The 24581-nt window shown below is 38.8% G+C and overlaps 4 protein-coding genes across 4 annotated transcripts; 3 read left to right on the top strand and 1 right to left on the bottom strand.

The window, feature by feature from the left end:
• Positions 1 to 908: 908 nt before the first annotated feature.
• On the top strand, positions 909 to 1850 carry LOC146487464 (uncharacterized). Its single transcript, XM_085085194.1, has one exon. It carries the CDS (start codon positions 909 to 911, stop codon positions 1848 to 1850), a length of 942 nt encoding a protein of 313 aa, XP_084941320.1.
• A 130-nt stretch (positions 1851 to 1980) lies between these two features.
• LOC146487463 (uncharacterized) lies at positions 1981 to 3474 on the top strand. Its single transcript, XM_085085187.1, has one exon. The coding sequence runs from the start codon at positions 1981 to 1983 to the stop codon at positions 3472 to 3474; it is 1494 nt and encodes a 497-aa protein (XP_084941313.1).
• A 6238-nt stretch (positions 3475 to 9712) lies between these two features.
• LOC146487462 (uncharacterized) lies at positions 9713 to 11916 on the top strand. Its single transcript, XM_085088897.1, has 3 exons — positions 9713 to 9760; positions 10671 to 10771; positions 11258 to 11916. Exons 1-3 carry the CDS (start codon positions 9721 to 9723, stop codon positions 11582 to 11584), a joined length of 468 nt encoding a protein of 155 aa, XP_084945023.1. The 5' UTR covers positions 9713 to 9720; the 3' UTR covers positions 11585 to 11916.
• A 6999-nt stretch (positions 11917 to 18915) lies between these two features.
• LOC146487461 (putative skeletal organic matrix protein 5) lies at positions 18916 to 21346 on the bottom strand. Its single transcript, XM_085085180.1, has 3 exons — positions 21171 to 21346; positions 20218 to 20353; positions 18916 to 19609 (listed from the first exon to the last, which is right to left on the bottom strand). The coding sequence occupies exons 1-3, from the start codon at positions 21344 to 21346 to the stop codon at positions 19085 to 19087; spliced, it is 837 nt and encodes a 278-aa protein (XP_084941306.1). The 3' UTR covers positions 18916 to 19084.
• Positions 21347 to 24581: the final 3235 nt, after the last annotated feature.

Here is a 24581-nt window from a genome sequence, read left to right as displayed (position 1 = left end):
CGAAGAAGAATTTGCTAAAGCTCAAGAATGTTTTCAAGAGTACTTGCATGCCATCAAAGATGAACTGTCGTGTCAAGCATCAGAATTTTCCGGGAAACTATTGGGTTTGCATTCAAAGGAAAAGAAAGCGCGCCAACACCGAGGAGAAATTTCGTGAAAAGGAAGAATCAATCAACTGCGCTCGAATACAACTTGATGAAGAATACGCACGCCGTCAGAAGGAGATGGAAACCGAAATTCTAGAAGCTAAGGAAGAGTTATCCCTGGCAAAACAAGATGCTACTGATAAATTATGGAAACTCGATGGTGCCATGGATGAGGAACTTGGGTCATCGTTCCCGCCGTCGCCAAAGAATGATACAAAGTCGGAAACTAAAGAAGATGGATCGTCCAATCATGAGCTTGGAAAGGATATGTGGAAACAATTAACGAGAGTATCAATTCCGGTCTTCAGTGGTGACAAACGGTGTTATGGGAGCTGGAAAGCTGCATTCATGGCTTGTATTGACAAGGCCTCAGCCACTGCAGGATATAAGTTGTTGCAGTTGAAAAAGTACCTGTCTGGGGAGGCATTGAAGGCGGTCGAGAGCTAGGGTCATTCACCGGAAGGCTATGAAACAGCTAAGAGCAGATTAGAGAGAAAATATGGTGGACAGCGTCGTCAGGTCAATTTGTATATGGAGGAATTGGACCAGTTCTGACCTATTCGTACTGGTAATGCTAGAGATCTGGATAGATTAGCAGACCTTCTAGATGTGATCGTCATTAATCTCAAAGAAGCTGGAAGACACGAGGAACTTGGCCATGGGTCTTTGTACATTAAGATACAGAAGAAAATGACCGAGTTGATGCTTACTAATTACAACAGATGAGTGTTTGAACATAAGTTTGTTTCGCAGAAGCACGCAATGAAAAGCAAGGAACAGTACCCGAAAGCTACTGAAACGATCTTGGAGTCAACATACATGGATGATAGTATGGACTCTGCACCTAGTGACGAGGAATGCCTAGAACTGTATGACCAATTCTCAAAACTGTGGGGGTCAGCCGGTATGCACGCAAGGAAATGGCTTTCAAACTCCGAGCGAGTACTTGAGAAGATTCCAGAAGGAGACAGAGCTGCTGAAGTTGATTTAGACAGAGGAAATTTGCCTTCGGTAAAGACACTTGGCGTGTTGTGGCTCGCCAAAGAAGATGTTTTTACTTACAGAGCCAACCCACCTGAGGATGACTATCCCTTAACCAAGCGGAACTTTCTGCGCAAAATAGCCATGTTGTTTGATCCCATGGGATTCCTAGCGCCTTACGTGATTAGAGCAAAGATACTTCTTCAAGAGATGTGGACCTCTGGATTGGACTGGGATGACCCACTAGACCAAAGCCAAGCTAGAAGAGCAAAAAGGTGGTTTGAGGAGCTTGGAGAGTTATCAGATGTTAAAGTTCCCCGTTGTTTGCAATTAGATCGTAGTGTTGAGGCAGTAACCCTACACACCTTTACTGATGCGTCAGCTGATGCATATGGAGCGGCGACGTATGCACGATACCTTTACAAGGATGGCACAGTCTCGACCAGCTTAGTGGCCTCTAAAACACGGGTAGCACCCTTGTCAGCAACAAGTATTACTAGGCTCGAACTAATGGGAGCCGTCTTGGGATTGAGATTGGTCCTGTCTATAGCAAGGGTACTCAAGTTTGACAGGAACCAACTGACATTTTGGAGCGACAGCATGAACGTCTTGAGGTGGATACGAGGTCGCAGTCGGAGCTTCAAGCCATTCATGGCAAATCGGATCGGGGAGATACATGATTCAAGTAATCCTAATCAGTGGCGCTATGTGAGCACCAGCTGATCTTCCGACTAGAGGAGCTGCAGTTGCTGAATTGAAACAAAATGAGATGTGGTGACGGGGACCGACTTTTCTGAGCAAGGACCAAGAAACCTGGCCAAAGGCAAAGACTGATCCAAGTCCCGAAGCAGCAATGGAAGTGCGGCAGAAAATGAAGACGTCTGGAGAGCCAGTGCAAGAATCAACCCTGTTTGCTTTGATGCCAGAGACACCTTCCCTTTTACAGCCAAGCAGATTTTCATGTTGGAGAAAACTAGTGAGAGTTAGAGCATGGTTTGGGCGATTTGTGAACAACTGCAGGATACATATCAATGAGAGAAGTCACGGGGAGCTGGGTTGCCAGGAAATCGCAGATGCGGAAATCGAAATCATCAAGAAAGCACAACAGGAAGTATTTCATGAAGATTACAAGGCACTGGTAAAACAGAAGGCTCTTCCATCAAAGAGCAAGCTATTGAGTTTGAAGCCAGTCCTGGACGGAGATGGCCTACTTCGATCGGATGGCAGCATACGCTATGCTGACTATTTGCCATTTGATGCAAGGTTCCCTGTCTTTCTACCAAGGAAGAATTCGGTGACAAGGTTGATTGTGAAATCTTTTCATGAGGGACGCAACCAATCAGTGGGAACCAATCACACGCTGTCATTGCTGTCGTTCCGATTTTGGATCATGCAGGCAAGAGAAGAGATTCGTGGGGTCGAAAGAGAATGCTGCGAATGCCAACGAAGGAAAGCAAAAGCCGCAAAGCAGATAATGGCCCCTCTACCAAAGATCCGACTGAAATTGCCCTTGCGAGCGTTCGCCAGAACAGCAGTCGACTTTGCAGGACCATTTGTGACCGTACAAGGAAGGGGCAAGAGGAGAACCAAGCGTTACCTATGCTTATTTACATGCTTGCTGTCACGAGCTGTTCACCTAGAGATAGCATACGGGCTGGACACAGATTCCTTCTTGAATGCATTCTTCCGTATGACAAATCGAAGAGGTCTACCAGAGGAGATGATTTCTGACAACGGGAGTAATTTTGTTGGAGCGGAGCGAGAGCTGAGGGAGCTAGTTGCACAACTGGACAAAGACAAGATTGTGAGTTCGGTTGCAAATAGAGGTGTAAAGTGGAACTTTAACCCCCCTCTGGCTCCCCATTTTGGTGGGGTCCATGAGACAATGATTAAAGCGGCCAAAAGAGCAGCATATGCAATACTGGGGAGTGCAGATGTTACAGACGAGGAACTGACGACTGCCTTTACGGGTGCTGAAGCTCTTATTAACCCCAGGCCGTTAACGTACGAGTCAGCAAACCCCTTAGATGATGTATCACTTACCCCTAATCACTTCTTGTTCGGACAAGTGGGGGGTCACTTTGCTTCAGAAACAGTTGACAGTAGCCAATTTAGCCTACGAAAGCGTTGGAGACGTCTACAAGAGCTGGTGCCGCATTTCTGGCACCGCTGGCTTCGAGAATGGCTACCAACACTCAACCGTAGGACAAAGTGGCAGAGGGAACAGAAAGACATCCAGGTCAATGATGTTGTTCTAGTGATTGCCCCAGACACGCCTCGTGGACATTGGCCTTTGGTAGAAATCAGGAGGTTTACCCTGGAAAGGACGGGCATGTTCGAGCAGTGAAAGTGCAAGTGGGTCGTAATGCCTTGGTCAGACCAATCGCCAGGATTTGTCCCTTAGAATGTGCCGCAGAGGACGCAGCAGCCAGGAGACAAGATAAACACTGAAAACACTAACATTATGAGCATTTAAAAACATTGAGAGTACTTTGAACCATACCAAGGAACACTGAGAACATTAAGTATAACGTTATGGATTCGATGAGCCACTGGCCCATCGAGAAGGGGGAGAATAATGCGAAGGATACTTACACCGTTTTACATGAAGTTGTTTTTTTGGTGTTTGGGGTCACATGACCTACTTCAATGGAGAAAAACGTTTTGGGTCGTTTTGTGAGACCACGACGTTTTTTGGAGTACATGTATTGTATTTTTGTCTAGAAAAGAAATAAACAGTCAATTCGAACCAAAACTTAAAAATTCCTAACCACCAAACGTAAGAAAACTAAGCCCTAAAAGTAAGAATTCCTAACCCCAAAAGGTAAGAAATCTAACCCCCTAACGTAAAAATAAGTAACCCTAAAACGTAAGAATTCCTAACCCCCAAACGTAAGAAAACTATAATCTAAAAGTAAGAATTCCTAACCCACAAACGTAAGAAATCTAGCCTCCGAACGTAAGAATTACTAACCCTTAAACGTAAGAAAACTAACCCCAAAACGTAAGAGTTCCTAACCCTCAAATGCAAGACAACTAACCCACAAACGTAAAAATTCCTAACCCACAAACGTAAGAAATCTAACCCGCAAACGTAAGAAGTCCTAACCCCCAAACGTAAGAAATCTAAAACCCAAAGGTAAGAATTATTATCCCCTAAACGTAAGACAACAAAACCCCAAACATTAAAATTCCTAACCACTAAACGTAAGAAAACTAACCCCCAAACGTGAGAATTCCTAATCCCCAAACGTATAAAATATAATTCCGAAACGTAAAAATTATAAACCCCAAAACGTAATAAAACTAACCCCCAAATGTAAGAATTCCTAACCCCAAAACGTAAGAAAAGTAACCCCCAGAAGTAAGAATTCGTAACCCCAAAAAGTAAGAAAACTAACCTCAAAACTTAAGAATTCGTAATTCTCAAACGTATGAAATCCAAACCCAAAACGTAAGAAAACTAACGCCCGAACGTAACAAAACTAACCCCCAAACGTAAGAGAACTTACCGCCAAGCGTTAAAATTTTTTAACCCCCAAACGAAAGAAAACTAACCCCCAAACGTAAGAATTCATAACCCCTATATGTAAGAAATCTAACCCCCAAACGTAAGAAAACTAACCCCCAAACGTAAGAATTCCTAAAACGCAAACGTAAGAAATGTAACCCCTAAACGTAAGAAATGAAACCCCGAAACGTAAAAATTACTAACCTTAAAAGGTAAGAAAACTAACCCCCAAACATAAAAATTACTAGCCTTTAAACGTAAGAAAACTAACCCCAAAAAGTAGGAATTACTAACCCCTAAACAAAAGAAAACTAACCCCAAAACGTAAGAATTCTTAAACCCTGAAGGTAAGAAAACTACCCCCAAAAGTAAGAATTCCTTACCCGCAAACGAAAGAAAACTAACTCTCAAACGTCAAATTCCTAACCCCCAAAAGTAAGAAGTCTAACCCCAAAACGTAAGAATGACTAACCCCCTAACGTAAGAATGACTACCCGCCAAAAGTAAGAAAACTAACCCCCAAACGTAAGAATGGCTAACCCACAAACGTAAGAAATCTAATCTCCAAACGTAAGAATTACTAACCCCTAAACGTAAGAAGACTAATCCCCAAACGTAAAAAAAAACTAACCCCAAAACGTAAGAAATCTAACCCCCAAACGTAAGAATTCCTAATCCCCAACGGAAGAAAACTAACCGCCAAACGTAAGAATTCCTAACCACTAAACATAAGAAATCTAACCCCCAAACGTAAGAAATCTAACCCCGAAACGTAAGGATTCTTAATCCCCAACGTAAGAAAACTAACCGCAAAACGTACGAAAAGTAACCCTCAAACGTAAGAAAACTAACCCCCAAACGTAAATTCTCTAAACATAGGAATCACTTACCCGTAAACGTAAGAAAACTAACTCTCAAACCTGAGAATTCCTATATTCCAAACGTAAGAAAACTAACCCCTAAACGTAAGAATTCCTAACCCTCAAACGTAAGGAAACTGACTTCCAAACATGAAAATTACTGACCCCCAAACGTAAGATTTCCTAACCACCAAACGTAAGAAAACTAACCCCCAAACGTAAGAATTCCAAACCCCCAAACGTAAAAACACTATCCCTCAAACGTAAGAATTACTAGCCCCTAAACGTAACAAAACTCACAACGAAACGTAAGAATTCCTAGCCCCCAAACGTAAGATATCTAACCCCGTAAACCTAAGAATTCCTAACTCCCAAACGTAAGAAAACTAACCCCCAATCATAAGAATTACTTAACCCCAAAACGTAAGAAAAGTAACCCCCCAAACGTAAGAAAACTAACCCTCTAACGTAAGAATTACTAACCTCCAAACGTAAGAAAACTAACCCCCAAACGTAAGAATTCTTAACCCCCAAATGTAAGAAAACTAACCACCAAACGTATTAATTCCTAAGCCCCAAACATAAAAAAAATCTAACCCCCAAACCTAAGAATTCCTAACTACCAAACGTAAGAAAACTAACCCCCAAACGTAAAAATTACTAAACCCCAAACGTAAGAAAACTAATCCCCAAACGTAAAAATTCCTAACCCCCAAACGTAAGAAAACTAACCCGCAAGCGTAAGAAATCTAACCCGCAAACGTGAGAAATTTAACCCCCAAGCCTAAGAATTACTAACCTTTAAACGCAACAAAACTAACCCACAAACGTAAAAATTCCTAAGCCCATAAACGTAAAAAACTGACCCTTAAACGTATAAATTCCTAACCCCCAAACGTAAGAATTTCTAATCCCCAAACATAAGAAAACTAAACCCCAAACGTAGGAAATCCTAACCCCCAAACGTAAGTATTCCTAACCCACAAACGTAAGAAATGTAATCCCCAAACCTAAGAATCCCTGACTCCCGAACGTAAGAAAACTAACCCCCAAACGTAAGAATTACTAAACCCCAAACGTAAGAAAACTAACCCCCAAACATAAAAATTCTAAACCCCCAAACGTAAGAATTCCTAATCCTCAAACGTAAGAATTCTAACCCCTAAACGTAAGAATTGCTAGCTCCCAAACGAAAGAAAACTAACCCCCAAACGTAAGAAAACTATCCCTCAAACGTAAGAATTCCTAACCCCCAAAAGTAACAAATCTAACCCTTAAACGTAACAATTACTAACCCCCAAACGTAAGAAAACTAACCCCCAAATTTAAGAATTTCCTAATCCCCAAAGGTAACAAAACTAACCTCCAAACGTAGGAAATCTAACCCCCAAACGTAGGAAATCTAACCCACAAACGTAAGAATTACTAACCCCCAAACGTAAGAAAACTAACCCCCAAACCTAAGAATTCCTTACCCACAAACGTAAGAAAACTAACCCCCAAACGTAAGAATTCGACATGCCGTGGACTCGATGTTAACTATTATGACAAATTAAGACTGACCACTAAGGTAAGAGGAGAACCATTTTAACACATTATATTAAAATCCAAAGCAATTTCATAGACTGTCCTGGAGAATAGTGTGATCGAGAGTGTCTAAGGTAGCTAACAGGTCCAACATTATAGAGACAACGTCTTGACGAAGATCAATGGTTTAGTACATCATTAATAACTCGAAAAATCTCATACTTGGTGGAGTGATGTCTCCGATTCGCTGATTGGATAGCAGGCAATAAGTGGTTTGTGGAAATGCCTTTGGTCCGCAACAACCTTTTCAATACCTGCGGCCATCAAAGGAATATTTGCAACAGGTCAACAATTTTTTAGAATATCTTTGTCAAGATCAGGTTTCTTCAAAACTCGACACACTAAAGACTATTTAAGTACAGCTAGGAATACACTAGAGCATAAGGGTTCATTAATAATGTCTGTTATAATTAGCCCAGTGACTTAGAAGATGAGTTGGCATTGGATCAAGTGAACAAGATTTGTTGACAGTACGTTGAAAGTGTTTTAATAATTTGCTGAGTCATAGTACAGCAAGTGTTCATGAACCCCCCAAAAAAGGGAGGGCATCGTATGGGCTCGTTTGTGGCAGGGGTTGTGAAGCCTCCCGAGGTTCTCTCTAGTTCGTGAAAACAGTACGATTCGATATCCTTTGTCATATATTGAATGTAATAATCATGGAAATTTTCAACCGAGAAATGTAGCGACTCATAAGTCGCCAAACCAAAAGAAAAGTCGACAAAACTGGAAATCTTGAAGCGAACAAGCTCTCAACAATTTTTTTAAAAATAGCTGAATAGTGCCTGCCTGCTCAATTTTGATTTTGTTGTAGTCCGATTCCCCATTCAACTTGAGCCAAAAGGGTGAACATAAGTGTAAAATGGCCTATTGGTAGGCGTGGCGTTGGAGTTCTACCTTGAATTTAGTCATTTGACGTTATTTTGCAAAGGACGGCAAACTAATGTAGGAAAAATTAAAACGCACGTGCAGAGCGATGTTTTTCCTCATTAGATCAATTGATTTGCGGCGTTGTCGCTGTGGTTGTTTAAGTTCCCAAGTGCAGTGGTTATTACGCCCGACTAGTTACCGGTTCCAGTCCCGCTCGGGGCAACATGTTTTTCTTTTAAATGTGAAGTGCGTATCGAAGCCAGGAAAGCAAACTTCTTCAGATAAATTGAGTTTTACCAAATGATTAAAAAGCCTCGCTTCTCGGCCAACTGTTCAGTTTTTGGACAATCTTTGGTTTCGGAAATTATCCTCCTCAGGCATATTAAAGCATGGCCAAAAGCCTAATTTGCATAAAATCAGAAAACAATCATAACATTTCGTAGATTGAACAAAGAAATGTCAGACTTGGCAGTCAGATAAAACTTGATGACGGTAACTGATTCTTGCTTTAAAGTGTGGAGCATTTGGTCACGTGACCATTAGATGATGATTAACGTCTAAGTAAAACAGAGTATATAAAACAAACTATAATCAAACCTTTTAGGGTGTTATACTATTACACTATAAAAGCTCATTATTCACTGTAAAAACAGACCAGTTAAGGTAACCATTTAAAAAGGTTATAACTGATCCAATTAGGTTATTTTAACCCTAAATTAATTGGTTTAATATGATAACCTATTTGGAAGTGGTTACATTAACCAATTACTAAAAGTTACTTCAACCATAAAAAATCGGTTGAACGAGAAATGGTCAAAACAACCTTTTTTATTGGTCAAAACAAACAAAGGAAACAAAGGAAATAGTTTCTATAACCTAACAACCAATTGTAATTAGTTGTTTTAAGGAAATGAATGCTTTGTAAAATCGTTTGTTGTATGCATCTAAGAGACTAAACAAAGACATAAAAAAACAACATATGGTTCTTTATTTTTAGAGTCAGTGTTGTTATGTCGTAGTAACATGCTTTTACTGATACAATGAATCACAAACAGGACAAAAAAGCCACAAATGCTACAAGTGCATGTTACCACATGCACATATATATCACTCAATTGCTGCTGAGCCTAAATCACAACAAGCACAGACAATTCTAACCCGTCCAATTGTCTGTGTGATTGTTAAAAAATATTCTAATCATCTGGTATCATAAACCTTGGGGCCACAAACAAAGCCCCATTCCTACGATTTTGTTCATATGGCTTTACAGCATGAATTGGCATGTAAGTTGCCAACATCTCCTGCCTTATAAGCACCTTGTCAGGCTCAAGCTCTCTACAAACTTCAAATGCATGATAATGCCTATTATACTCAATTGTCTTGTATTTGGTAATCCGGAAATATATAAATTGATCACCAAATACAACAATTTTGGAAATGGTTCCAGAATTTTTAAAAGGGTTATCCAGTGAGCAGCACTTCTGCGAACTACTTGTGTAGTAAAACCTTTTTTATTTTCTCCTACGCGTTTCGTGTGACTAGCGCACACTTCATCAGGGAGTTTTACAAAACTAACAAGTATGCCTATATTTATACCTAGCACAAATAAAGGAATTTTACAAATGATAAAAACACACCTACGGATATGCGTGGCAAAGCTACGCTTGTATTTGCGTCCAGGAAATAGGCGGCAAGAATTTAAAATGCGTGACATATTTTGAGCGTTACATAACTGGTTGGGGTCCAGAGTTTTAGTGTCATGGAGATTATGGAGCAGGCAGAAGGGGTGGAGTTTCTGGATGAAGAAGGTAGTGAGATACACCATACATGTATGTTATGGTAAATCTTTAAGCGTCAATGATGTTGAGCATCTAATTTATCCTTAAAATGTCACTAATTGATTAAACTGGAGGCTCAAATTAACTTATTAAAGGAACTAATCTCTTAAGATAAAATGGCATGAAAGTTGATGTTGAGAAAAGAAATTATTCCAACTAGTGTCATAACATATGTAGAACATTCAGGAGAATGGAATGGAATGGAACCCTGTAGCAAGAGCAGTGGCGGTGTGCTGCTCACTTGTCAGGGGTTTCATTAAGTTTTGAAGTTGGGGGGGGGGGACCTATAGGAGAGTAGCTGGGCAGAAAATTACACTTGAAGTGAAATTCTTTATGTTCAGTTTGAAAGTAGGCAGGTACTGACTCTTGTGTATTTTGGTACCGGTACCCGGGTCCCACCTTCTAATGAGAACCGTGCTAGTTTATCACTACAAATTGATATGAAGTACAAACTTTTACAGTACACGTATTGACAAGATGTCTAGATTGTATTATAATATTTGAATAATCAATTTTGGTTGGTTTTAGCACATGATGAGCCATTATTGTAGCATAGTGCATACTCTCTTTTTGTTGCCTTAGAGCAGTTTTCAATTTCAATTCAGTAATTTGTGTTTATTTTGGTGTTGCTTGACTATGCTCTTTGATTGGTTGATAAAGCTCCTGCCAGTTTCTCAACCAGTGAGAAGTGATATGGCTGCAAGTTTTTTCCTGTGTTTCGTGCTGGTTACATGTATTTGCTACAAATTTTGATTAGTTCATAAAGTTATTTGTCTGTTGTGATTGGTCAGAGTAATACAACACTCCATTGAAAATCACTCTAATTGTATGGAAAATGGTTGTTAATGATTTCAATTGCTATTCTTTTGTCTTATTTCAGAAGTTCAAAACTGCTGTATGATGGCGGCACTTCCTTTTTTTTCTGCGGAGAAGAGGAAAGGGACACAATCAAGCTCTCAGTCTTTTTGGATCAGAGCAAAGGTATCAGTGTGACTAGAACAGTTAAACACCAAATTTAAGAACAATATTGGTATGCTTATACACATAAGAAAGAAGGCATCCAGAGTTTAGTTGGTCACCTCCACCTTCACCTTTGCTTGTAAATTGCCTGGTGGCAATTAATTTGACTTGCATATAGTCCAGTGATTAGAGAATCCAACCAGTGTGCAGAAGGTTACAGGTTTATCTCCAGTGGGAGCTAGTACAGCCTACTGTCTCTAAGAAGACACCCTTTATAAGACAGTCGGCTAAAGCTCATAAACATTGTTTTCAGCTTAAGAGATTATTATTATTATTATTATTATCATTATTATTATTATTATTATAATTATTATTATTATTATTATTATTATTATTATTATTATTATTATTATTCAAACAGAGTCGGCATTCTTCTATGACCTTAAATCATCCTTCTCTGTATAAAAAATGGAAGCTAATTCAGCTTTTTCTTTTTTGGATTTACAGAGTGAGAATATTGATCAAGTTGTTGAAGAACTGGTTACGTCATCAACATCCCCGAGGCTTATCAGCACCGGGGATTTGAACTCTTTAAATGAACTCTTCCTGGCATCAGAAGGAATGGTAGTTTGCAAATTCAGGCCACCTAACATTCTCACTGCAGTTGTTACCCTTTTGGGAAGCTTCTATTGTTTCAATATGGAGTTCCCAAAGGGTAATGGTGGCAGTGAGAAGAATGTGCTTCTGTTACTGGAGCACACGTTGCTTGGATTTGCAAGCGCCACACTTCCACTTTCAGTGGAACATGTTCTCGCTGAGTTACAGAAACATTAAGATTTTAAAACTTTTTTTATTAAGAAAAACTTTGCACATATGCTTTTAAATGAGCGCAAGAGATTGAAATTAGTATGGCTTCATGAGGTACATGTAGTAATAGTTTGCAAATTTTAAGGTTTGGCTTAAAAACATTATACAAACACCCTTTTTTTACTTTTGAAGAAGAGTTTGTTTGAGTTGTTAGAGCTTTGAAGCAAATACATTTTTGGCAAGTGTTCAAAATAACCACAAAAGATTGTTGTAAGAACTGTATGTCACAGTTCTTTTGCATTATCTTGGGTGTACAGAATTGTTAAATTCACCATTAAAAACGTTTATTTGAACCTTTATTTTGTAGTCACTGTAATCTATTTCTATCCGTTAAAATAACCTATTTTTGTGTCTTATAAAAAATGGTTAAGAGCGTGTCCATGAGAGGACCAGGCAGTGGTGATACATGCCATCTCACCGATTTCAATGAAACTTGGCCAGATTGAAGGGCCTACCTAATAACTTCAAAAGCCAAAGTGGTTTGACATTTGAAATTTTCCGGGGGGAGTTAGACCACCCCCCCTGCTTTTTTACAAAAATTCCCATAAAAATTACTATAAAAAAGCGAAAAGTAAGGGGCTCCTTAAGCTTGTAGAATTTATCTAATTCTGTTGTGGCTCCACATGAGCATAAGTATATCCTTCATGAGTTATGTGCAGGAGTCTCAGATTATTTAATTAATTACCTGTCAATCAATGCAAGTTAATAATTAACTAGGTAAAATAGCATATCAAACTATGGTGATTTTGTGGCCAAATATCTCCAATGGCCAACTCCCACCCAAAAAGATACAACCATCATGGTTCAGTTCTACCTTTGGCCTAACCAAATCGATAAAAAAATTTTGGGGACCTGCTATTTTCAGCGCGTATGACAAGCTCAAACCCTGAACATCTTGCACAAGATTTTGGTTTAATACAAGCACATAGTCGCAGCAGAAAACAACTTGGGAGCGAATTAAAGGGTCCCTCCCATACATTTCTATTAGTTATTGATCTACTGACTCTCTCGTAGATGATATGATAATAATATCTGGAATTCTCGCCAAAATTATGCCAAAACTGGTAATTATAGGAGCCGAAAATCAGCATTCACAGTTGGTTTCCCCTAGTAGCGCGAGCAACTGGTAACTTTTCGCTTTACAAGCCCAACATAATATCCACTCACTATCTTAGCATGATTTTAAAGACTTTTATTTCAGAATCTAACTTCAAAACCATTCGGATCTGAAACTGAAACAAATAGTTCACACATAGTAGTTGTTGACAAACGAGTAAAACGTGACAGCATTTTGGACTAGATGTCGCCTCAAAGTCGACACGTATACCCTTACTATCCCATAAAATAGAATTATTTCTGTTGGACTCTGAGCAATACCGACGATTTGAGTCTTTAAATCAGAGTAGCAGCCAAAAATAGGTAAGCTTACTTACATTATATAAGCAACACTTGAATCCGTTGAGCTGTTTACTTCCCGAAGCGTGATCCGACGTCTTTCAATTTCACGTAGTCTGTCGCGTATATTTAAACCTCAAGCGCCTCTCCATCTCGCTTAAGCGTAGCTTCCTTGGCTTGCTCACTCAGAAAACCTGCACCGCCCTCATTTTTGGCAAACTACAAACATCACCTGTAATTCACGGTTTTGGGTAATGCGATAGATCAGTACAGCGTATTGCGTGACTAACCCGAGCCTCACTGTCGGTCAGCGGACACGCTGGAATTTAACTTGTTTCTGAAACGAAATACGTGAACAGATAATATCTATTTCCATAATCAAACGAAACTGAGGAGATATATATGAGAACTATATACTATTTAATGATTAATTTTTTTGGTGAATGTTTATTGCGGCTACTGATTCCCTGGTCTTTGCTGAGCTGCACGCGCACGTGCGATTTCAGTTACCGCAGAGGAAATATCAAGAGACTTTTTGTGTACTCCATCCGACTATTTGTTACCTTGTTGTCGAAACGGTTTTTTACAAATGAAAAAAAGTTTAAGGAAATTTCTTATCTTTGTTTGAAATGCGAAAAGCATGTCTTTGCTCAAGTTATTTGCTGAACTTTCCCCCTAAAACAAAAACCGTTTTCATTTTTTTTTTTTTTTTGCCCCGGGCAAGGTTGCATGCGGAAAAGAGAATTCTGTGAAGAACTAAAGATCAGGGAATCAATTTCTGCAATGGACATTCAACAAAACTAACTAAAGGAAATCAATTACAGGTGATTATATCAGACGGAGTTACTCAACGAGTTTGAGGTCTGTACTGTACTGTAAATTACGGACCGGGTTTTTTCCCGTTGATTTATGGCCCGGCCAAGCCGGAAGGTCATAAATCAACGGGAAAAGACAAGGGTCCATAACTTACCGTAAGGACTGAGAAAACGAAGTTAGTAAGATATTTATTATATCTCCGAGGATAAACTTTCAAATTTAGTGGGTCGTATAGTGAAAAAACGGCCCGCAAAACTGACTCACACCGCGCAAAATCGCAAAATTGATTGCTTAGACAGTTCCGGAATTTTCAGTTGTGCATCTGTAAAAGAGAATTCTGTGAAAAACTTAAGTCCAGGGAATCAGTAGCGGCAATAAACATTCAACAAAAACAGGAAATCAATTACAGCTGATTACATATTAGACGGAGTAACATATCTCTTACTAACCGAGTTCGAGCTCCGTACTCAATAAATTCCGGGCAACATTTTTTTCCCCAAGGATCCGTAACTTACGGTACGGACTGAGAAAACGAGGTCAGTAAGACATTTATTATATCTCCGAGGTTAAACTTCAAATTTAGTGGGCCGTACAGTGACCACTAGCATTGCACGGTTCGCAAAATTGACCACTCGCACCGCGCGTACTAACTCAGAGATATTATAACAAGTAACAAGTATTGCCAGTCATCCTTGAATTAGTTCACACTTGCTATGAGCTGTGCAAAGGATCAATTTTACTGTCTCACAAACAACTATGAAAGGCTCAAAGTGAATTTTTTCAAGATAGCACTCGGGTACCGAAAAAATCCAATGCGAACACTAAGAAATTTCCCGGAAAAATTCCACTGTACCTAAACTTGTGTTTACTTTGCGGATGAACAAATCACTTATGACTGACAAGTATGTCTTATGTACAGAAAAGGATAACAAGCACACAAAATCATTAAATAGTCAATAGTTCTCATATATATCTCCTCAGTTTCGTTTGATTGTGGAAATAGATAGTATCTGTTCACGTATTTCGTTTCAGAAACCCAGCGTGTCCGCTGACCGACAGGGAGGCTCGGGTTAGTCACGCAATACGCTGTAGATCTATCGCATTGCCCAAAACCGTGAATTACAGTTGATGTTTGTAGTTCGCCAAAAATGATGGCGATGCAGGTTTTCTGAGTGAGCAAGCCAAGGAAGCTACGCTTAAGCGAGATGGAGAGGTGTTTGAGGTTTAAATATACGCGACAGACTACGTGAAATTGAAAGACGTCGGATCACGCTTCGGGAAGTAAACAGCTCAACGGATTCAAGTGTTGCTTATATAATGTAAGTAAGCTTACCTATTTTTGGCTGCCACTCTGATTTAAAGACTCAAATCTTCGGCATTGCTCAGAGTCCAACAGAAATAATTCTATTTTATGGGATAGTAAGGGTATACGTGTCGACTTTGAGGCGACATCTAGTCCAAAATGCTGTCACGTTTTACTCGTTTGTCAACAACTACATTACTATATGTGAACTATTTGTTTCAGTTTTAGATCCGAATGGTTTTGAGGTTAGATTCTGAAATAAAAGTCTTTAAAATCATGCTAAGATTATGAGTGGACATTCTGTTTGGGCTTGTAAAGCGAAAACGTACCACTTTCTCGCCCTACTAGGGGAAACCAACTGTGAATGCTGATTTTCGGCTCCTATAATTACCAGTTTTGGCATAATTTTGGCGAAAATTCCAGATACAGTCGAACCTGTATTAAGCGGCACCGTATTAAGCGGTCACCCTCTATTAAGCGGTCAGTTGTCAAAGTCCCGAAAATTACTTCCCTTATTTACTGTAATTCTGACCTGTATTAAACGGTTACCTCTATTAAGCGGTCGCGGTCACCCTATACTAAGTCCCAGCGAGCTGTTTCTATATTCTTGACCTGTTTTAAACGGTCACCTTGTAAAAGGAAACCACTTAAAGATGGTAACAAATAGCGTGCCAGGCAATTGAGCTTCTAATGAGCTGCACAATCGTGGCGTTAATGTTTTACTAGTCTGTTTCAATACCATGCTCTCCTTGTCATGCCATTTTACCGCCGAACTTTCTTAACCAAGTAAGTGATGTATTCTGTGCAACCTGTATTAAGCGGTCAACCTGTATTAAGCGGTCACTTAGCCATTCCCCGAGGGTGACCGCTTAATACAGGTTTGACTGTATTATTATCATATCATCTACGAGAGAGTCAGTAGATCAATAACTAATAGAAATGAATGGGAGGGACCCTTTAATTCGCTCCCAAGTTGTTTTCTGCTGCGACTATGGGCTTGTATTAAACCAAAATCTTTTGCAAGATGTTCAGGGTTTGAGCTTGTCATACACGCTGAAAATAGCAGGTCCCAAAAATTTTTTTATCGATTTGGTTAGGCCAAAGGTAAAACTGAACCATGATGGTTGTATCTTTTTGGGTGGGAGTTGGCCATTGGAGATATTTGGCCACAAAATCACCATAGTTTGATATGCTATTTTACCTAGTTAATTATTAACTTGCATTGATTGACAGGTAATTAATCAAATAATCTGAGACTCCTGCACATAACTCATAAAGGGTGTACTTATGCTCATGTGGAGCTACAACAGAATTAGATAAATTCTACAAGCTTAAGGAGCCCCTTACTTTTCGCTTTTTTATAGTAATTTTTATGGGAATTTTTGTAAAAAAGCAGGGGGGGTGGTCTAACTCCCCCCGGAAAATTCCAAATATCAAACCACTTTAGCTTTTGAAGTTATTAGGTGGGCCCTTCAATCTGGCCAAGTTTCATTGAAATCGGTGAGATGGCATGTATCACCACTACCTGGTCCTCTCATGGATACGCTCTTAATTTGACCACTGTTTGACCATTTTTAATTGGTTACCTCAGATTCATTGACAGAACCAAAATACTGAGGTTACTATAACCATTTTAAATCTTTAGACAACCATAAAAAATGGTTGTTTTAACCAAAATCCAAAGGTTACATAACCTAATATAAAAGGTCATTTTGGCCTAAAAAAAATCGGGTAATAACAAGCTATTTAAAATGGGTTAGAAGGCGTGTATAACTACGTTTAAAACAACCATATTTTTTGGTGAAAACAATCTTTCAAAAACGGTTATTTTAACTGATAAAGTAATGGTCAATTTAACCCATAATTTAAAGTTTACAGTGACCAAAAAAAACACGGTTACCTCAGATTCAAACTTTAACCTTTTTTTTTTGGTTATGGTAACTGGTCAGCTTTTACAGTGTTAATTAGCCTTGTATGGTGGTACCTGTCATTCCTATTAGAAGTTATTTCTAATAGTCACGTGACCTATTTCCCATAATTACAGGACTGTTATTTTAAGTGGACACACAGACAAAGCTAATTCATTTCAAGCCCTTGACATGTAAACGTATGACACCAAAGGGGATTTAATTCTATTTCATTTTATATACCGCATTTAGCTTAAAAGACCATTAACAATCAATGATCATTTACAGGTCACGTGACCAAAATGCCCGTCACTTTGAAGCAAAAATCAGTTAAGGTCTTCAAGTTTTATATAACTACCGTGTTTGACATTTTTTGTTTAATGTAAAAAATGTTATGATTGTTTTCTGCTTTTATGCAAATTAGGCTTTTTGCCTGAGTCCGATAAAACCGACACGTGAAGGGATTTATCTACTGAACACAGTTTTTAATACATGGAGAACCACTGTATGGCTATAATTAATTCGGCGCTGTGATTGGTTCGCTACTATAAGCTATTTGCTCACATCCTACAGCGCCTTTCCCTGAATTTGAACATTTATCTTAAAGCCAACATGCCCTTTGAGCTTTCAATATCGCCTACAAGCTGATTGTCTTATTCATGTTTTTCTGGCAGAGAAGATAACTTGATGAATTTTAATGTCAATATCGTTAATTAATATCCACTTAGCAACCCTGCCTCGTTACGAGATCACCCAAACAAATTATACATAGTTTCTTTTTTACGAAAGTGTCACCTTTTGTTTATAAATAAAGTTTATGACGATCAGTAGTCGTCTACACAATATTTTCATCACTTCCGCTTGTCCTTAAGGAGTCCACAACCGTGCAATTTCGTAAAGTAGTTTAATGCCTGTCTATACATAAGGTACACCTGTCACACGCTGAGTTGAATTAGCAGTACACGTGATATAGTATGTAGACTTTGAGCCTCTTACCATTTTTAACAGTTCGTTTTTAAACGCAGCAGCATTAAAACCAAAATGCAGTGGACAGACATTTTTCGGATCCTTTTTGGAGTGGGTAAGTTAACGTCATCATTTTTCACCTCCTCCTCATGTTTACCTTTAACTGAAACAAGTGTCCAACCAGTGACCAGTAGTGGCATTTGAAATTAAAGGCTTGCAGACTGAGAGGGCGAACTAATGAATACTCGCTGTTATAAAAGGGTCTCAGCCTAACTATGAAAGCGAGGCTAGGTATTTTTACTGTGAGTGAATATTTGGCAAAAGGCCTCGTGATGTTGCGAAAAAGTTATTGTCCTGTGACTTCCTGTGAGTATCGTGATACTCATACGATGATGACCGAAACTATAAATCTTTAACGAACATAAGGATTTGGGTTGGCTAAATCCCCTCCCGTCCCCCATTGCACGAACTTTGCGCGAACTGACCAGCTGCTATTTTTATATATAACTGATTCAATCTCTTAGTTTAGGCCTTTTTTTCCCAAAGAATCCCCATTTAGTGTTCGAATCAAAATTTCCAAACACAGAGCCGTAAAAGAGTGAATCAATCGCTCGATCTATCGATAAGAAACAAAAGTAACCCCTTAGACACCCTAACAAGCGAGTTCTCGTTGTTTAGTTGATTTTCTGGAGGAAAGAATTGGATGGATAGTTAATTTGAGTGCACTTGGGATCATTTCGCAGGCCAGTGGAGTTGAGAAGGTTGGCTCAAAAACCGGGGTTTTCTTGCGTTGGGCAAATACTTTGCTTATTCTCTTTCCTGTCAACACTTTTACCACTCAAGTCAGTCCCATCACCAATTTTATTTCTTCTATAAAGAAACTAATTAACATTGCATCCATGCCGTTCTTGGTGAAGCCAGAGAACATAACAAGTACATTTTTTTTTTTTGTTGCGTTTTCTGTTTTTAAAACTAAAAAAAGCTGTTTTCTTATCGAAGGATTACTTTTCTTTGTTCTATACTTTACTTATGGCTTAAGGCCTTTGTGACAAAGTTCAGTTTTTCAGTTCCTTGCGATAATTACTGCACCAGAATGTAACCCATGGCTTTGGTGGCCTTGTCTCCGTTATCTCCTCCATGTTTAACCTGGTTTCCACACGTGCTGGAGTTATCAGGGTATCCTCCAGTACCAAAACCGATTCTGGAATCAGGAGTATCGCAGTCATTTTGTTCATTAGCAATGATACCGATTCTGGCTCTGGGGGAATTGCTATATTTACCCACAGTGTTGAACCCTTCTTTGTTACAGTTTGGTTGCAAGGATGAAGAAGAACCCATCAGCGACTTCCATCTGTTACGACCCAGTGAGGTGGCGCGGTAATTACCATCAGCAATTAGTGAGTACAGAGAGTTGGAATGCTTGGTGATGACAATAAATCTTGTGTGATGTCCGATCTTCATACCGAGACAGATCTTGGAGAAGGCTGTGTTCCAGTAGGTTGGTAGCTTTGTCTCGTGGTTGTCAAACAAAGTCTTTCCTCCTGGAAGGTTGAAGTCGACGTGGACCTTGTTGCTCCAGAATTTGGCATCGAAGTGAAACGTTGGCTGCAGGAAATGAGAGGAATATTTAGCTCTATGAAAACAGGTAATCGGGTTTGTTACATCATTTGAGATGCTGATCGCGACCGACAAACCATTTTAGTAAATTAATATCCGCAACTTAATTCTGTATTTTGAACAGGGGTGTCACTATCCTGCGCAACTACACACCGCCTACCTGCGGAACTTAGAGAAACTAGTAAAAATGACTTATTTTTTACAGTGCCCACTTTATTTGATTACATTTTATGACATAGCATTTCAAGGTGATCATCACCAGCGTTAAATTCGTATAATATTATTATAATGCTACTCCTAGCAAGATTTGCGAGATCCTCTTTAACGAATACTGTACTTCCAAGATCATCTGAGGTTTCTAAATAATTTTCATGAACCGTCTAAAGTGTTTCCCATATACAAGACTTCCGAAGTTTTTTAAGATGTTAACTGAAGAAGCAAAGTTTTGTCAAAGCCTTGGGGAAAAGTTATCGAAGATTTCCGCCAGGAGCTGAAGTCTCCCTATCCACTTCCGAAACTGTATTTTTAAGTTGTTTTCAGCGATACTTTCGCAAATGTTATGACAATGGCTTAAGAAAATGTTATCTGACGTGTACCTTATTGCCATCAGTTTTCATGACCAGCGTCCATCCGCCTCCTCTACATGCCCCAAGCCCATGGGTTGACATATGACAGTACACATGAACCTTCCTAGAGGGCATTTGGAGCGAATAAGCTCTGTCACCTCGGGCCCTAGGTAAAACAGAACGAATATTAGCAACATATTTACTCACGTGTATACGGCATCTTGACTAGACTAGAGACTAGAGACTAGAGACTAGAGACTTACGAGAGAAATCGAAACTTACGCTCCAGCAAGGGTATACAGCCCAAAAAGATCAATGATCTCCAATACGTTTCATGATGAAGCTGCTAATTTATTTAATAACCTTCCCCTTTCTTTAAGAAACTGCATGGATCCAATTTTATTTTTTAAGGAGACGAAGAAATTGCTACAAGAGAAAGCCAGGTCCAGACTGTGATTGATTTTCGTTTAGCGTTTGGAACACATATTTTGTTATTCATTTTAACACCGTTTTTCTTAAGTTTGTCTTAGTTGTAATTTTAACGGATGAAGAGCCACTCTGTGGAAATGCTTATAATAAAGTCTTTATTATTATTATATTATTATATTATCTTTCTTAACAAATTAAAAGGAAACTCAGGAAAGTGGAAACCGGCAGAGGGTATATGCTAGTGATCTACATAACTGGTGCGCAAAAAAAGCTCAAAATTACATTTTCCTTTCAGCGAACTTACTATTGTTTGTTGTATATTTCCTTACACGACGCAAACTTCGGTTCTGTCAAAAGAGACAAAATAAGTCTTAAAAAGTTGAGTAACAAAATAAACAAAGAAAATAAAGAAAAAAGGAAATATATCGGGAACGCGAGCTTGAAGTGGCCATTTTCGGCAAATCCACGCGAGGAAACTCGAAACGAGATGTCAAGGCGTAATAATTAAGCGCTCTCTAATGGTCACCCTTTGGCGTGCTATTTGTCATTCATACCGGTAATCACGGCAGAAATTACCGAGTTTTTCTGGAGCATTGCCTTTCACTGCGGCTATGAGCTCGTCAAACTTTCTCTCCAAAGTTGCTTCTAGAGAATTTATAGCTTTCTGAACGGTTGTCGAAGAAGCGGTTGTTATCGCAATCACGAAGAAAAACAGAATAATCGACTTCATTTCAATGAGCAACTGGCCCTGTTCAGGACAAAGGTTTTCTTAATCGCACTTCTAAAATCGCTGACTGTTGAGCTGTTACGAGCACTCAGGTCATATATGGCATGCCTGATATCTGAGCTCAAACACCGGGACGTTATGGTGAAATGGTAACGAGAAATTTCTCCGGTAAACTACTACACTGGCCAATTGTAGCCTTGACACAACTATTTTTAATTTCACGCTTGATCGCTTTCAGGGATAAATCCGATTATCTATAAAAAAAATGTTGCCTTATCAGTTAAGACTGCTCAGTTAATGTATTAACTGAGCACTGTATGGCACAATCCAATCTTTTCTACAACCACAATCAGTAAAAAAATAATTTAGTTCAGATGTGCTGGATAGAGACAGACAGGCAGTTTTGTCACAGTAATGAGATAAAAGTTTATCTTGCACCGAAGAGTATACCGAAGGACGACGTGTTTGTTTCCTTATGATGTTGATGACATCTTGTCGAGCCGTAACGTTCGGTAAATGGAGGCGAAGCAATTAAGGAGAGGTCTAGGCAGTTGCGTTTACTAACAGATTCAAATATATTTTCGCTTGGAGTGTTTTGATCGAGGCTTTCTGTGACTTCTGATTATGTCTGCAAATAATTAGATATTGTTTGCTTTTCTTATTCAAAAGCGGAGTGACTGTCTGGTTTCATTTTTCTATTACAGAATATTGACCAATATTAATTACACAAACTTCATCAAATAATTCAACACTACGCACATAATTTCTATCAAGTTCAAAGTACTTTCAGCGTGCGAATTATTCAATTTTAGTCGGCAAGTTCTACTTGCCCGAAATTCCGCCGCAAAATTTCATTGTTGTTCTGAAATGACTCCTCAACAATAGGCTCGCTTACCAGACCTGAGACAAAGCGGGGGTTATCGAGCCTAATCACCGACTGAACACTGAAAAGCTTCTTTTTCTCCTGTTCTGTCAAGGCACCCAACTGATCTTTTCGGTGGATATCTGTTCGCTCAGAAATTCGGATTTAGTCGCTAACGCGTTTAATGTTTCCTTCAGCAAAATGTTGGCTCAAAATTTCGAAACACTGGAGAACTGACTCCTTTCGTTTATATCGTTAAAATGCGAACTAAAAAGGTCAGCTAGCATTTTCGTAAGGCCAACAACAGTGGTAAATTCGGGTAACGAGATTTCGTTCCCAAAGACTTTCTACAACTTCTACTTTCAACCAAAACATCCCAACAAATCTAACTGTAGTTAGCAAATGCACAAATATGTCGATAAGGGAACGCGTATAGGAGGCAACATTTTGCGTTGATCGATTGCCCCGGTACTCTTGTTAACCACTTGTATGAACCTTAGGCGAGAGGGAACAACATAAGCGACTTAACCACAGACTATATTACTTGATCTCTTTCGTGCCTTTTGTTCTTTGAATTTTTAACTTTGAATAAACTTCATTACTCACGCAGTTACGCGCCAAAAAAGACAAAGCTGGTTTGGAATCGAAAAAATTATTTAAGGCTTCATAACTTAAGAGGAATTTGAAACGTTGCTTTTATTTCCTGTTCCACTAAGGAAGAACTTTGATTAATTTCTTGCTCTTATAAAATTGCGAAATCGAGAAAGTTATGAAATTCTGATTGTTTAGCGTCTTTGCAAACATTTCTGCTATAGGCAAGTATAATGAGAATGAAATTATACCATTGACAAAACAAATTAAAGTAACCTTACTGTAATCTCATACCTCTATGTCTTCTCTTTCTTCATAAGACAGCGTTGCACATTGCATTATTTCCTAATGTTGTTAATTTGTCTGGCGCTCATAAAAACGTGTAACAAGCATATCGATAGACTTCTGACTCTTTTTCCAGTGATGAGGTAGCGCAATGATTTTGACGTGGGAAAGATGGTCGTTGAAACAGAATATCCGAGGATTATAGTCGTTGAACTTAATCATACTATATCACTTGTCGTCAAAGACGAAAATAATTTTTATTCAAATTTAGCACTTGAGGTTATTCAACTGGAAACCATTCCATTGTTCTTCGTAACATATTATAAACGGCATATAAAAAATATACAAATTAAAAGTGATTAATGGTATGTTTTCTAGTAAGAATTTTTAACTGTAACATCAGTTAGAACATTATTAGGAGCATGACTTATAATGAATATAGCAGTTCTAAAAAATAAAAGGATCTCTGCTTAAAGGGTAGGGGATTGTAAGCTAATAAACATTCAACAGAAGTAACGCTGGGCGAATATCGATACCCAGAACTCGATATCATCGATACTGGTATCGGCTGTTTCGATACCGATAAAGCCGGCCGCACACGTGTCAAGTTGGATGAAAAGCGGCTACACGTTCTTTGCTGTACTTGTGGTATACCAGTTCATGTCAAGCGAAACATCAAAACTAAAAGCACAGTTGAATTAAATTAAATAGTTGTCTTAGTGCTAAACTGGCCAGCTTCAAATGACGAAGCATGCATTGGTGCTTAACGGAGAAAGTTAACTTCAATTTCTCTAAATGCGCCCCTTTTAGCGTATACGCATGCAAACATTACTTGCAGACGTGAAATTGGTTTCTTTGAGGCAAGAAACAAGAAATGATTCTGAATTTTCCAAAACAGTTTGCTTTCACAATTCACATGTTAGAAAACAATTTGAATGTTTACATAACAAAACCTCTTTAAGCCCTAAAACTGACCTACATCTTATTTCCCTTTACAATATCGCTGCTTGGTTAAACATACAGGTTACGAGAATAGAGGATATGATCACTACAGATGAAATGGCATGATGTTCCAACAAATTCTTTTAAAAAAAATTAAAAAAATAATCCAACTTTGAAATAACATGGTTAAAAATTCTTAGTTGCAGGGAGCATTCCAGTTGCGTATATAACAAGTATGACTAAGGAGTTGAACTCAGATCAACCACGAAACTTATACATTCTATCTCATAATTCTTCTTGGCAGTTGAGAGACAATTTTTTGTCTAAACTAACCTTCTACATCGTTTAGGGCCGTGGATCACCAGCTTATATGAACTACTGTAGTTCCTTTAGGAAAGGAGGTCAGCATTCAATCGTATTAAAAATTGGTTGATGATATCAATTTCATGCCACGTGACTTAAAATTAGACTTCAACGGTCAAAGTCTTCTCTGAAAAAAAAATTGTTTGCTCATTTTTCGCTCCTATCTAGGTCCCCTTCTATAATTACCCTTGTAAA

This window comes from Pavona decussata, unplaced genomic scaffold (assembly GCF_977016875.1).
Source record: "Pavona decussata unplaced genomic scaffold, jaPavDecu1.1 SCAFFOLD_16, whole genome shotgun sequence".
NCBI classification, from domain to species: Eukaryota; Metazoa; Cnidaria; class Anthozoa; order Scleractinia; family Agariciidae; genus Pavona; species Pavona decussata.
This window is presented reverse-complemented; position numbering and strand designations above follow the sequence as displayed.